This window comes from Macrotis lagotis, chromosome 7 (assembly GCF_037893015.1).
Source record: "Macrotis lagotis isolate mMagLag1 chromosome 7, bilby.v1.9.chrom.fasta, whole genome shotgun sequence".
In the NCBI taxonomy this organism is placed as follows: domain Eukaryota; kingdom Metazoa; phylum Chordata; class Mammalia; order Peramelemorphia; family Peramelidae; genus Macrotis; species Macrotis lagotis.
The window spans coordinates 21,223,652-21,238,324 of record NC_133664.1 but is presented as its reverse complement, the minus strand read 5'-3'; the positions used below and the strand labels follow the sequence as shown (position 1 = coordinate 21,238,324).

General features: G+C 36.5%; 1 protein-coding gene across 2 annotated transcripts in view; it reads right to left on the bottom strand.

Moving 5' to 3' along the window:
- Positions 1–4,242: 4,242 nt before the first annotated feature.
- TOPAZ1 (testis and ovary specific TOPAZ 1) overlaps positions 4,243–14,673 on the bottom strand; it is a 71,330-nt gene continuing 60,899 nt past the window's right edge. For both annotated transcript variants that reach the window (XM_074195601.1, XM_074195602.1), the window contains 4 exons: positions 12,529–12,693; positions 10,597–10,800; positions 9,909–10,092; positions 4,243–4,537 (listed from right to left, as the gene is read on the bottom strand). In XM_074195601.1, coding sequence (XP_074051702.1) covers positions 4,324–4,537; positions 9,909–10,092; positions 10,597–10,800; positions 12,529–12,693 — 767 coding nt within the window. In that variant the 3' untranslated portion in view covers positions 4,243–4,323. The remainder of the gene's footprint in view (positions 4,538–9,908; positions 10,093–10,596; positions 10,801–12,528; positions 12,694–14,673) is intronic.

Below are 14,673 nucleotides of genomic sequence, written 5' to 3'. Positions count from 1 at the left end.
TCCTGGACTCCAGTCCTTTTGCAAATTCAGTCACAAGGGCTCTAAGAGAAAAAGCATGGGGGAGGGAGAAAGTTATGTACAATCCTTAATATGGAGTAGCTATGTGCACCTGAAAGTATTAAAACTATTCATAAGTACACAGGAGACAAAAATCCAAGAAAAAGTCCATGGTTTCAAATGTTGATTCAAAGTTTAGACAAGAAGCAAGAGAAGTTAGGGGTTATTTTTTTTTTTTAGGTTTTTGCAAGGCAATGGGGTTAAGTGGCTTGCCCAAGGTCACACATCTAGGTGATGATTAAGTGTCTGAGGCCGGATTTGAACCCAGGTACTCCTGACTCCAGGGTTGGTGCTCTGTCCACCGCATCACTTAGCCACCCCAGGGTTCTTTTTAAAAGAGAGTAAACTTTGACCTCACACTTAGCCCTGAAACTCAGGATGATGTTTATGATTGGAATGTGTTCTAAAGGCGTTCATCTTTTTCAGAGTAACAGGATAGGTTGGAGGAGTGGAAGGTGAAAGGCATTACATAATAAGATCAAGTGAGGAAACTCAGGAAAGTGGGAAAAGTATGGGTGACATTTATTTGAAGGTCAACCACAGGGAAAGAAAAGTATTCTCATTGATACTACAAATCACTCGAATAGAAAGGAAATGAGTTTAGGAAACCAACAATAAACCTGCAACAGGGACATGGTCCACCATGGTTTCTGCAGCATAGCCTTGACTGATTTTTCTCTTAAAACTTGATCGGTCCAGAGAACCAGGGCTTGAGCCTTTGAAGTAGCATCCTACTTAAGGCAGAGTGAGCCTGAGGTCAAAGGAAAAAATCCAAAGAGGGAACAAAGAGGGACCATCTTCCTTAAAAAAGATAGTGGAAAGATGCAGGATGCATACTTTTCACTGATCCCATTTAAAACAAGGTAGGGAAAATGAATCAGGTAAAGAGACTACATGTAACAGGAAAATAATTTGAGAAGTGATTAAATACCAGAAAGATACTTTCTATGTGATGAATGTGAGTACCTTCAGTTGCAGCTCAGATCGTAGCAGCCGTGAGAAGGTTCATACTGGAGTGGTCTTATACACTCTTTGATTAAATATTCTATACTCCTAACACTAGGTTGGCTAAACTCAAGGTTTCCAGTGCTCTAGTGTAAACAACGAATAGGACTACCTCAGACTTCGGCCTCTGATCATAGGTGCATTGCCTTAATAGAATCTGTTAGAAATCATAAGCAATTGTTTAAATAGGGAATGAGTATGTTTCTGCATACTGCTCAACAGTGCAGGAATTTAATCTAAAACATCAATGTGACAATTTAAAATATAAAAAAGATATTACATAGGAGATGAATGATTGAAATAGAAAGCTGTCTGCTTGTATAAAGCCGGATAACAAAAGACCATGAGGAATACTATTCTGCAATTAGAAATGAAGTGCAGGATGTGCTCAGAAAACCTGGATTTACGTGAAATATCAGTTCATGTATCACAATATTGTAATATGATCAGTTGTGAAAACAGCTTTTAGACAACTCTGAAGGACTTAAACATCTTTATTTTTTCTCCAGGTTTCATTTTTGTGTGTGGTGTGGGGTTCCTATGTTTTCTTTCACAACATTTGCATGACTACACATAACATCAAACTGCTTGCCTTCTCAATGAGAGTAGGAGGGAGAAAATTTGTAACTCAATTTTAAAAATGAACATTAAAAATTGTTTTTGTAAATAACTGGGTAAAAATAAAATACTAAATTTTTTTTATAAAATGCCATCAGGAATACTGAAGTGGTCCCCACAAGCAGACCTTTAGTATGTCAGATGGACTGTTTGTAGACTTGTGGGAGTACATGAACAAAAACCATGCAGCACAATGGGGAAAGAGTGCCCACATTGACCCTCAGATCACTCATGTTATGGTAGTATATTTTAAATTGTGCAATATGCTTCAATATTGGTTTTGTCTAGGGCATGGGTGTCCAAAACTCTTCTGGGTCACACTGCCCAACAAAAGCTTGTCAAGAGCTGCATGTAGAATTCAATATTTATTACTACAATGTAACCCATATTACCAATAAAATAAAATGTAATAATGTAAAAAAGTATAATAAAAAAATTTACTTTTTAAGTGTGAACACTCACCCTACTTTTTCAATAGTAGTGTATCTATGTCCGGTTTGATAAGGGATTGTAGTGATGTAAAGAATATTTTCAAAATGCTCATATAAAATTTTGTTCTATTTTTACTTTTTTGAAAACTTCATATGAGGAAAAAAGTTGTTCATAAACATATGTATTCCCCAAAAGAGACATCATAAATCACACATATAGGTGTAATGCAGAATATTTTTCTTTAGACAAGTACAATGACAAAAGTCCAATAGACACTTGAATACATTTTTCTTTAAGCTGCATATCTGATTGCATCTCTATACATTCTATTTTCAAGTTTGCAGGCAATTTGTTGATGACAACTGAGAATGGAGTAGCAAATATACTGAAATGCGAATGATATTTTCTAAAATCTTGAAATCTATTCTCAAAGTCTTCTGACAAAATTATCATGAGTCATAACATTTTAAAATAAATATCCTAATTCTTGTTCACTTATATTTTTGTAAAAAAACCAAAAACTCCAGTGGTCTGAGATCACACAGTGTTACTTGAAAAAGTCAAGCCAGGTTAGTTAAGGGTTCAGCTGGTTGGATGTTACAATGCTGCAGGCACATGCTCCATGCCTCCATATTCTGGTTATGGGACAGGGGCTGCATGCATATATTTTGTTTTTTAGGTTTTTGCAAGGCAAACGGAATTAAGTGGCTTGCCCAAGGCCACAATCCAGGTAATTATTAAGTGTCTGTGACTGAATCTGAACCCAGGTACTCCTGACTCGAGACGGTGCTTTATCCATTATGCCACCTAGCCACTCCCATGAATAGTCTTTGAGGGCTGCATAAGGCCTGTGGGTTGTGGGCTGGAGACACCTGTTTCAGGGGTTACATTTCTTTTTGGTGTTTCTAGGTTATTTTTGAAAGATCATTATTTTTCACTCTACCTTATTTCAGAAGTTTCTCTAACACCTAACTTGACATGGTCAGTTATATGGCATAACTTGGATCTGAGGAAGGCAGCAATACGGATTTTAAAACTAGATCCAAATCTAATAAAGAATTTAGTAGCAATGAATTCAGGCCTGAATTAAAGCCCCCCCCCCCCCGCCAAAAAAAAAATTATCAGCCATACAAACACAAGTGGGATGCAGTGGCCCTCTAGGATTTCCACAAGAAAAAGACTTTGGCGATTTTATTTGACTGGAAATTAGGCAGAAGTCAAGAGCATTTTGTCACTTTTTTTTATTTAGATTTTTTGCAGGGCAATAGTGTTAAGTGGCTTGCCCAAGGCCACACAGCTAGGTAACTATTCAGTTTCTGAGGCTGAATTTGAACTCAGGTCCTCCTGACACCAGGGCCGGTGCTCTATCCACTGTGCCACCTAGCCGCCCCCATGATGTCACTTCTAAACAGCTAATGCAATTAAAACAGACTAATGAATAGAAGTAAAACGTCCAAAACAAGAAGGTGACAAGAGGACCATGGCATTCTCCAATGGGAAGGTGTCTCCACCACTTATCCTGTCCTGGACCATCAGAGCCTCAAGTATCACCAAAGGGAACGAATGTGGAATCAAGATTGAGAGGCTGAAGGAACTTAGGATGTTTTGCCAGAAAAATTCTGGGCAATAGGGACAACACAACTTGGAAAAAAATGATCTTTTCCATTCTTTTTAGTTTTAAGTTCCTTATCTAATTCTATGAGCATTAAATAGAGAATGCAGAAGGTGGACTCTGAATTCAGAGTGAGGACTTACTCATTCAGTCCAATCCCATACCTTGAAAGCCCTTTTTGAAACTTTTTAAAAGGGCAGATATTATAGTTTACCTTTGCGAAAATGCTGTGCAGAAAAATTTTAGAGTTTTTAAATTATTTGGAATCCATATATAAATGAGAAAATACTTAGGTTTATAATTATAAACCCAATGGAAAGAAGGTAGGGATTGCTATTAAGAGATTGGATCATATTTAACTACATAGTTCTAATAACAATGTGTTATCTGTTCTTTTATAAAAGGGGGAGTTTCCATGTCTAGGAAGTCCTTAAATCAGTGAAATCACAGGTCCAGATTAAAGGCACAGTGCAAACTACTGTAGCTAAATATACTGTGAATATAAATCGAGTCTAGAAACAGTGAGAACTGTCTTTATTACCATTCATTTTCAACAATGATTACTGAACTTAAAAAAAAAAGTCTTTATAACTTAATAGTTACTGAAAAAGCCAAACCTTCCCAGCCCATTTCATATTTTCTTTCAACCATTTCAGGGCAGAACAATGTTCCAAACTATAAACCTGTTCCATAGTAATATTCACCGTCATGTGCTTAATGAAAAGCTTTGGGTCCGATATACGAGCTGCCATGATTAGTCTTTCCACTGCTGTTCGGTAGTCATCTTTACTTCGTACTTTATCTTCTTCACACCTGTAAAAGGACCATTTCATCAAGCACAAAAATTGAGAGAAGCAACATGAAGCTCGTTGCCTTCATATGATGCCACAACTAAAGCAGTAAGATCATGCAGCTTTCTTACCATGCAGAATGTACTGGAAAAAGCCTTGGACCATGAGTCCAGAGACCATGAGCAGATTATTCCATCTCATTGTAGTTATTTCCTTATCTGTAAACGACGGCTGCGGCCATAGAAAACTAAGGAATAGCAGAGCTAGGCTTTGTCAATCTCAGGTTCTGCAACCACAAATCCAACAAACCTATTCTACTATGGGGAGGATGATGTCTTCCCTACTTGACAGACTGGAGGTTATGGACATTTGAGATAACTAATGTGAAAGTGCTTTGTAAACTAGAATGTATAAACGTTTTTAGTCATTATTAAAAAAATCTAAGGCCCTTTCCAATTTGCTAAGTGCCTATTATAACTTGCTGCATTGCATGAATTATGAATACTATTCTGGGTGCTCACCGATAAATTTTACTTACCAAATCTCTTCTGTCTCCACTCACACTAACAAACCACACTAGTTCTGTCCCTTATCTCTCATAACAGTCATTCATGTATTGATGGATATTTTAACTCATAATATAAATCCTCCAGTGAAGTCCCCAAGGATCTGTGCATGGTCCAGTGCTGTTTCACATTTTCATCAACATCTTGGTTGACACGCTTTTCAAATTTGTAGATGACACAAAGCTAGCTAACACACTGGATGAGAATCAGGATTCAAAAAGATCTTGACAGGCTAAAACATAGGACTGAATAACAATGAAATTTAAGTGGGGGAAAAAGGTAAATCTTATATTTGGGTACAAAAAAAATAAATCTTAGAGCAGTTTGTCTTAAAAAGTTTTGAGGGCTTTTGTGGAATTCAAGTTTGATAAGATGACAATGTGATGTAGAGGCGAAAAACCCTTGTGATCTTAGGCTGACAAGGAGTCTGGCAGAAAAGTGCCTCATCAATTCTCGATGACTTTAGTGGGAAAGCCCAGCACGCTGTATTCTGCTTAATGAAATGACTGGGCTATGTGTAGAGAGGTAGCACATCCAGGACAAGGGAGATGAAAATCCCACGGTGTGGGCTCTGGTCAGACCTGGAGGCCACTGATCTTGTTGGAAAAGCATCCAGACAAAGGCAGGACAGTTGATGGTCTTGGGAGTTCTTGTCCTATGAGATCAAGGTTTAGAACCAAGGATTTGAGAAACTTAGAAGGGGCCATGATTGTATGTCAGATACCTTGGCTCCAAAAGGTAGAACAAACAATGAGGAGACATTGTAGAGGCAATTCTCCAACTTTGTTCTGGAGAGATGAAAAAATTCCTAACAATTAGAGCTATTGCAAAGTAGAATTAATTACCTTCGGAAGTGGTTGGCTTCCCTTGAAGAGAGATCTTCCAGCAGGGTTTGAATGAATCTTCCTTGGGTATTATGTCCAGGCAGATTTTGAAAAAAGAATGGCTTCTCAAGCCCCTTCCCACTGAGATTATTGGTAACTATTACCAAAGCCTTCTACCATGTACAAGAAATCTAGTCTCTCCTCTCTCTAACCTATTCTTTCACCATTTTTAGTTTTAAATAGGCATTTAAATTAAAAAATTCATAGCACTGTCAGCTAGACAAATGAAATATTAAGTTTCTAGTTTGTTTGGACCTACTGAATATGAGTGTATTTGATAATAGGTTTCCTCCCTCCCACAACATTATGACTATTAGCTGAAGATATTATTACTTTCTTTCTCTTGACAATTATTGGCCTTTTGGTCAGTCTTCCTTTGGCCTAGTAGGACTCTCTTGACAAATTCAAGGTTTGAAGTCTAAGATAACAGTAAATCCCAAGTAGATCCAAGAAACCATTTTTCTTTTGGGAGAAGTCAGTCTTTTTGTTGTGACAGAAATTGGATTGAACTGCAAAAGCATGAATCACAGGTCATAAAGAGGGAGAGAAGTAGCAATTTTTCTAGCAACCCAAGATGATTATGCTTAGATTTGGAAGAACTGGCATAAAAGTGGGAAGCAACATGGTATAATGATAGGAAACAACACAGGGCAATCATGACTCTAGTCCTAGGACTGTTATTAAATTGGTCAAGATCCTTAATATCTTGTGTATTTCAGTTTCTTCAACTATAAAATGATAGAACAGATTAATCTATGATTGTTAAAAATAGCAGCAGGGGTGGATTAAAGTCTTTAAATTTGTGCATAATCAGCACATACACAAAATTATATACATAGCTGCTTTAGTCCAATTTTGTAACATCTGAAGAATACAGTATAGGGAGAAGAAAATTGATGCTTGTAACTAGAGAATACACTATGAAAAGAAAATGGGGAATTACTATGTTCCATAAAAGAGAACAATTATTTTTCCTAAGTTTCCTAAAACTGCTTCCACATAGAAAGATCAATCATCTCCCTGATAACAGTGTTCTATCCATTGGTGTAGATGATCACCTTCCATTCTCTTGCATCCTGGGATTCTCCTCTTGGTCATATCCTGCAAGAAATCCTTCACAGGACTGTACTCAATGGACAAGAACCCTTCTAGGGCTGATGGTATGAATGTGCCAATGGAGCAGCAAGATATTACTCTATATGATCTTTTCTGGTCATCTAGCTTTCTGTTAACATTGTCTGGGATGCTTCTCTTGTGCAATTTCTTTGCTAGGAATATAGTGCATCCTACTCACGTCAAATGTTTGTTCCTCCATTGCTTTTTGGGTGGTCCTGGGCTAGAATTTAAATTATCCAGAGACAGTGGCATTCCAGGACTTAAGAGCATAAAGTTTAATCTAGCCTGCTTTCCACCTGCTGCTCAGTTTTGGATCCACTTCACTGATCCATATTTGCCCAAGATAGATGCTCTGCTAGAACAGCTCTGTAAAAGAATGATCTAGTTGGATGAAGCATTCTTCATTTGCCTGGTTTTTCCTGTGTGGTAAGTCTTAACTCTTTGGAGTTATTATGGATCTCTTAAAGACACTCTGCAATCTTTCTTATGTGAGGCATGAGGCAATCAGTTAATTATCTGCAAACAAGATTATCTGGAGGACCTCACCACCTACAGGAATTCCTTGTTCTGTTTGATACTAGATATACTTTATGATAGTTGGAAACACTTTGGGAGAATGTTAAGGAATCTTCTAAAATTTTGACATATTCACAGGAAATTTAGTTTCCTAAAATAATAACATCTAATATGGGAATAAAAAAAATTTTTGTTTGTTGCTATAGTTCCCCCTTCTCCACTTGGGCTGTCTTAATATATGAGACATTAAGTACTAATATCAGTAATTCTTGAGCAACTTGTCAGCTGGATACAGATGAAGATTTACTCAAATTGATATATGAATAGCAAAGACACAGTCCCATTAGTGCTATTCAAATAGGATTCTAATAAAACTCTTTGGGATGTTATTTAATAGAAAATCAATTACTTAGTCTTCTTCCATGGACTGTTATATTTTTATCTTTGCATGCCCACAGTCTTATAGCTATAGCTAGGTATTTTTGCATTAAGGTCAAGCTGATAAAAAATGTGTCCCCAATTTAAGATGAGGCAGAGAAAGGTTGGGAAAGGAGACAGAGACCTGGAGGAAGCTACCAAAGGAGGAAAGAGAGAAATATATGCAAAACTATCAAGTAATATTCAATTTTGGTTATTTTTGCCAACCAGACACTAAATTCTATTGTTTCCATGTTGCTAAAGGAATGCAAAGACCACCAAGGCCCTCTATATTTGGTCTCTTGGAAAAAGGCTAATTCTAACTGTACATAACAGCTACTTGCTTAGCACTTGTTTACTGAATTGAAAACAACTAATGATTATTATCCCAAAGTATGCATAATATGAGAAGAGTCAGCAGTTTTTAAATAGACTGTTTCTATAGCAATTAAGTACAAAAATCTGAGGGCCTTCAGGGAAGGAAATGAGTCAATTCAGTGAATAATAGAGTGCTAGATGTGAAGTCAGAAAACCTGGATTCAAATCTAGTCTCAGACAATGACAGTGTAATCCTGTGTAAGTCACTTAACCCTGTTTGTTTTAATTCATTGGAGAAAGAAATGGCCAATCACTCCAGTAACCCTGCCAAGAAAACACCGACAGTACTTGTACAAAATGATCCACAGAGTCAAGAAGAATTCAATAGGACTGAACAACAAGGAAAGAAACAGGTGGTACAAACAGCATGAATTGTTGGCTGTTTTGGATAAATTAATGGTTAGGTGGGGCTTTGGCAAAGGGCTTGAATACTTACCTCAGGGTCAAGAATAGCTGAATTGCCTTTTTTACTTTAACACAGTTAAATCTGCCTATATGCTTCTACCTAAATATTTATGAAAGAGAATCTTTTCATATAAAATATATAAAAAAACCTGTGAGAATGGAAAATGCCTACAAACCTTCAAATTCAGACACTTATAATTAACGTGTGTGTATATATATATATACATATATATGTATTTTGCGTGTGTGTTCTCACATATGTGAACGTGACTTCTTACCATTTTCGTAAGATAACTCTCTCAAAAGCTTCCACACACACACACACACACAATCTAAAAAACATTCTTGAGGATAGAATATGTTAACTGAGTAGCTTAATTTGGGAATCTGGTTCATAATACAATAAATCAAAACAAATTTCTGATATCACTACTCTATTCTCAGCTCTTGATGCTATTCTCTCAAGTCTACATTCATAGTTCAGGCTTAACTGATGCCTGGCAAGCATTATTTCAATAATATCCTAACTAGGTTTCCTGTCTTTAGTCTATTCCTAAAGCAAATCTATGATCGTAAACTTTCAAAGGTTTCTCTGCCTCCAAAATAGAGCCCAATAGGGCATTGAAGGCTCTCCAAGAATTTTTTCCTTCTTTTCTCTTACAATTTTCCTTCGTGGCCCCTTTCCTTTGTTCTGGTTAAGCTGAACTATGTCCTTTGAACATTCTTATATCTTCATACCTTTTTTGCTCAACTATTCTTTTCATCTCAGATCTCCCTGCCCTGTCTAAAAATAGGAAGCAATAATCATATTCAAAGAAGAAATCTAAAGTCAGTGCCCTCAAAAGTATCTGTATCTAATTTCAATACATTCCACACCTTCTCCAGGCACTTGGTAGGTTCTTGGCTTAGATGGGACCTTAGAAATCATGGAGTCCAAGGCTCCTTGTTTTGCAGATGGAGACAAAGTCACAGATAGTAAGTGAGGCATTCAGGGTTTCCTAGGCTCTTTTCATTTTACCAGAAGCTTTCTAATCTATGCTCCTATGGCCTCTACTCAATTAAGTAACTTTCTTGTCTGTTTTCAATGTAATATAAAGTAAGGTCTACAAACCTTTTTAATACTATTTGTAGTGTCTGTGAAGAAGCACCAGGACTCTGAATACTACTAGCATTAGATACTAGAAAAATTTCAATAGCTAAAAGCATTTCAATCTCAGACAGGTATGAAGGAATCAGCAGAAGTTTTCGGTACAAATTTCCTTCCAATGGTGGATAACAGCCCAGTGAGAGAGCACCTAAAAGTTAAACAATACATTTATTATAGGCCAAATATTACAAACTATTTATACACAAACACACACACACACGTATACACACAGTCACACAAATATAAAAACCGAAATTTCTAAAATGTACATTGGAATTATTTGCATTACAAAATAATGCCATTCTCCATAAAAGAAGTTTTTATGAAAGCCTCTTTAGTTACTTCCCACATTTAAAATATGAAATAATTTACAATTTTTTTTAAATGTAAAATGAAGCAGCAAACATTTCTCTGTAAAAAGACTGTTGAATTCTTTAAACTTAATTCTCTGTTATAATCTTGCCATCTTTTCTAGGCTGGTATGGTTACATATATAGTTCAAAACTGCATTTATATGATATCTTTTGTTACTTTAATAAAATACTTTATTTCAAAATTGGTAAATATACCTTAAAATACAATCATTTAAAAACATCAAATATATAAATACATGTGAGATTTAAGATTCATATGGATTTCAAATGTAACTTACTTTTGTAATGGGCTCTGGCTTTTGGCCATAAACAACTTCTCCCTAAGGCAGTAATTAATCTTCTGAGAAAAGAAAAATCAATAGGAATGTTCTTTGAAAACATGAATTCTGCTACAGAGGATGACATTCCCATACTGTTGCTCTCTATACAAGCATCTAGAAGCTTATTAAAAAGAAGGCTATATTGGGAGACCTCCACAGTTTCTGAAATGAAAAAAGAATATTAAATTTATTAAACTGTTCTGATTTAGTAATTCTTAAACATTTTCCCCTTGGATAAATAGAATTAGCCTTCAAATTCTGTCCCCATTCTCATTCTTCCAAGTATGCCATAAGTGAGGCCACAGTGATGTCACCTTCATTACCATAGCACTTGCTGACTGTATCATAACTGTTTCCTATGAACCTTTAAGTGGTGGTAACTTGTTATCTATTCCATTGATGAGCCCTTAGGTTTTGGGCACTGATGCTACATTTCTATGACTCTTCCTCCTGCGCCTCAATCCTTAACCAAGTGTGGAATTTTCTTAATTTTTCATAAGGTGTGAACTGTTTTTGCCTCTACACTGAAGATGACCGATTAATGATTCAAATCCAATTGTATAACTGAACTATATATCTTTGAAACTAGACTTTTAAAAGAAAGCTGGAGACTCAGAAGAGAATTAAGAATTGGGATGTCAGAGATAAACTGGTCATAAGAAACCCAAGAAATTTTTTTGTTTTGCAAGGCAATGGGGTTAAATGGGTTATACAAGGCCACACAGCTAGGTGATTATTAAGTGTCTGAAGCTGGATTTGAACTCAGGTACTCCTGACTCCAGGGCTATTGGTCTAGCCACTGCATCACTTAGCCACCCTGAGAAATTTGTTTGTTTAGAACGAAGCTTTTCCATGAAGGAATTAACTTTAGCAGCTTCAGAGGGGGCAATGGAAGAATTATAGGGTTACAGATGAGACTTCTGAGAAGCACCAAGTCTAATCCCTTCATTTTACAGAGGAGGAAACGGAGACCTGGAGGGACCAAGGGAGTGCTAAAGGTCACATGGGTAATAATTGGTGGGAGCAGGGCCTCTGGTCCTTGGTTGCCAGCATTTGAGGACTGCATCTGTACCTTCTTTTTTTCCTGGTACTAAGGATACTCTAAAGCATGGGTATCCCAACCTTTTAGCTCTTCTGGATCACATCTCCCAACAAAAACTTGGCAAGGGCCACATTTAGAGAATTTAACATTTATTTATGACTACAATGTAACCCAGGTTACCAGTGAATATAAGAGCTTCATATGGTTCATGGATTGGACACATGACTGGGAAAGTGAGGTCTCTAGCAACCTAGAGATCTTTTTAGCACAAAAAAAAAGCCTCTAAATAATAACCTGTCTGGAGGACTGCAAAAGGCTAGTCCAAACAAGGAAAAGCTGTTAGGGGCTTTCTGGTCTGTCTAAATTAAGCTGCCTAAGTTTTGTAAGCTTGGGTGCTTGTTTGACAGCTGAGAACCATTTGGCTTTATGGAGAAGCCCTAGGTATTGGATTTAGACATGTGAAGGTAAAAGGAGACTAGAAGAAAGTTTTATATATAAAGACCTTTTTTTAAAAAAGAATATCAAATCTTAGGACATTTAAACATTTTATTTATAAATTCACTATTTGAAAGGAAAGAGAAAACAGTGAAAATGAAGTTAATATTAGAAGTCATTGATGAAGACTAATTAAAATAAAAATATCTGAAATTTCAATGTCACTATGAAGGCATGATTTAATTTATTAAAAAGTAAAAAAAAATCAATTATGAATCAAGAGGGGACACTTATAAGGTATCCCTTATAATCTGATACTACAGATGTAGAAACATGCTAGAGCTGAAGAATCAGTCTCATATAAAAACAGACCTAAAGGGGAGATAATGGACATAGATTTTTTTCAAACATACCTTGGGAATTTTGGAAACCGGGTAAGTTCTGGAGAACTTCAAATGTTTGTCGGTAAAGACTCTTGGCCAAGATCTCATGTGCAATTGTACAGAGCAAGTTATGTCTGTTGAGGACATCCATCCTGTCACAGGGCCATAGTGGTGTATTTATTATCCATTCTGATTCTTAAATAAAGAAAAAAGCATTCAACTATGATTATTTTACCCATGCAATTTAAGGCTATTAAAATTCTGTAGTCTTATCAATTTTAATAAATATTTTATAAATCTCTTCTTGGAGAAGATAAGAAAATTTTAATTTAATGCTTAATCAAGAGGCTTAAATAATTAAAAAAATTTTTTTTTTTAGGTTTTTGCAAGGCAAATGGGGTTAAGTGGCTTGCCCAAGGCCACACAGCTAGGTAATTACTAAGTGTCTGAGACTGGATTTGAACCCAGGCACTCCTGACTCCAGGGCTGGTGCTTTATCCACTACACCACCTAGCTGCCCCTAGAGGATTAAATCATTAAGAAACAATTTATATGGTAGTTTATATGGTAGGGTAGTACTATATGTAGTGGCTACTTTTAAATATATAGATTTTTTTCATTAAAAGTAATCTATAGATTTTCACTGATATCAGATAATATAAATTCTTATTATCACATTACTATGACAAAAATCAAAATGTTTATTAGGACTTGAATAATGCAAATATTAAAACAGAGTTGTTTTGAATACCCCCCCAACAACTACACAAATGGAGGTATGGATTTCCTCATTTCTAGACAAATTAGAGAAAACATGCATATCCATATGGAACTAGATAACCACATGCCAATACATTTTTGTATTTAGACATGCATACAATGTGGTCTAGAAGGAAGAACACTAGACTCATAGTACCTGGCTTTTATTCCCCAATTTTGCTAGTGGACAAGTGTGGACAAGTGTAAACCTATTTCAACTACAAAATGGTGCTAGGACCCATTGTCCATATCCCATAAGGTTGATATGAGGATCAGATGAAATAACGAATAGTCAAAATCATAGGTAAACTATTTGTTCAGAGCAGTGTGGGGTTAGGCAATGAAAGTACCTAAAAGAAAATTTTTGTGTTGGATCTTGATGTAAAATGTGTATATGCACATGCACATGTAGCTTTTCTAGATGTTAAGATAAAGTCATTTTAATTTGTGATATATATGCTGGAAGAAATTGTGACGTAAAATAATGATCTTGACATCAGGAAGAGATGGGTTCAAACCAATCTGATATTTGTGAGTTATTTGACAAGAGCTGAGTATGACTTCAAGGTTACAACCCGAGAGACAGAAAGAGCTGATGCCCTGACCATAAATAGGGAAATTTGGAATAGAAGTGAAGACACCTGTGTCTCAGGTTACTACTTGCCAGGTGCTCTCCAAAGTTATTTTGGATATAGTTGTGTATCTATGCCGGTGGGTTGGGAATCCTGAGAGAGTACAAAGGGGGTGGGGTAGTACTTGGAAAAGAGCTTTCATTACAAAGTTAAATATCTGAGTTTGAAAGGTGAGCAGCTGGAAGTTATTCTGGAGGAGATAACAGAACCGTGTTGGCAGCAGACTTTCATTTGTGTGCAGGATTAATATACTTCCTGTTGAACATTCAACATTGTAGGGATTCTGAACCCTGGATGGTCTTCATGAAAATTACATGTCAAAGCCCCCCCCCCCCCCCATGGGATCTTTTATTTTTATTCTTCTCACTGCCTCTTGCCTGTTCCAGTCCAAAGCCACTTCCTTCTCCTATGCTCTCTGGAATGCCTGTGGTGTAAGTACCATCCACACTTCCCTTCATCCTCTATCTTTCCTTTCTAACCCTGGCTCCCATCTCCACTTCCAGACTCTCCCTTTTCTATGATCACTTAGGAACTTCTCTCCTCCTTGGAAATTCACTCAATCCTTCCCTTCCAGCTCTTATCTTTTGACCTCCAGGACATTCCTTTCCTCAATGAATTCACCATCTAGCTCTTTGTCCTTCTAGACTCTTGCTATTATGTTAGGGAATTTCAACAAATACATTGATACTCTAAAACCCTAAACTTAGAGCTCCTCAGCTGACTCATTTCCTAAACCTATTCTTCCACACCATCTTAATTACACATAACTTTGATCTTGCCATTA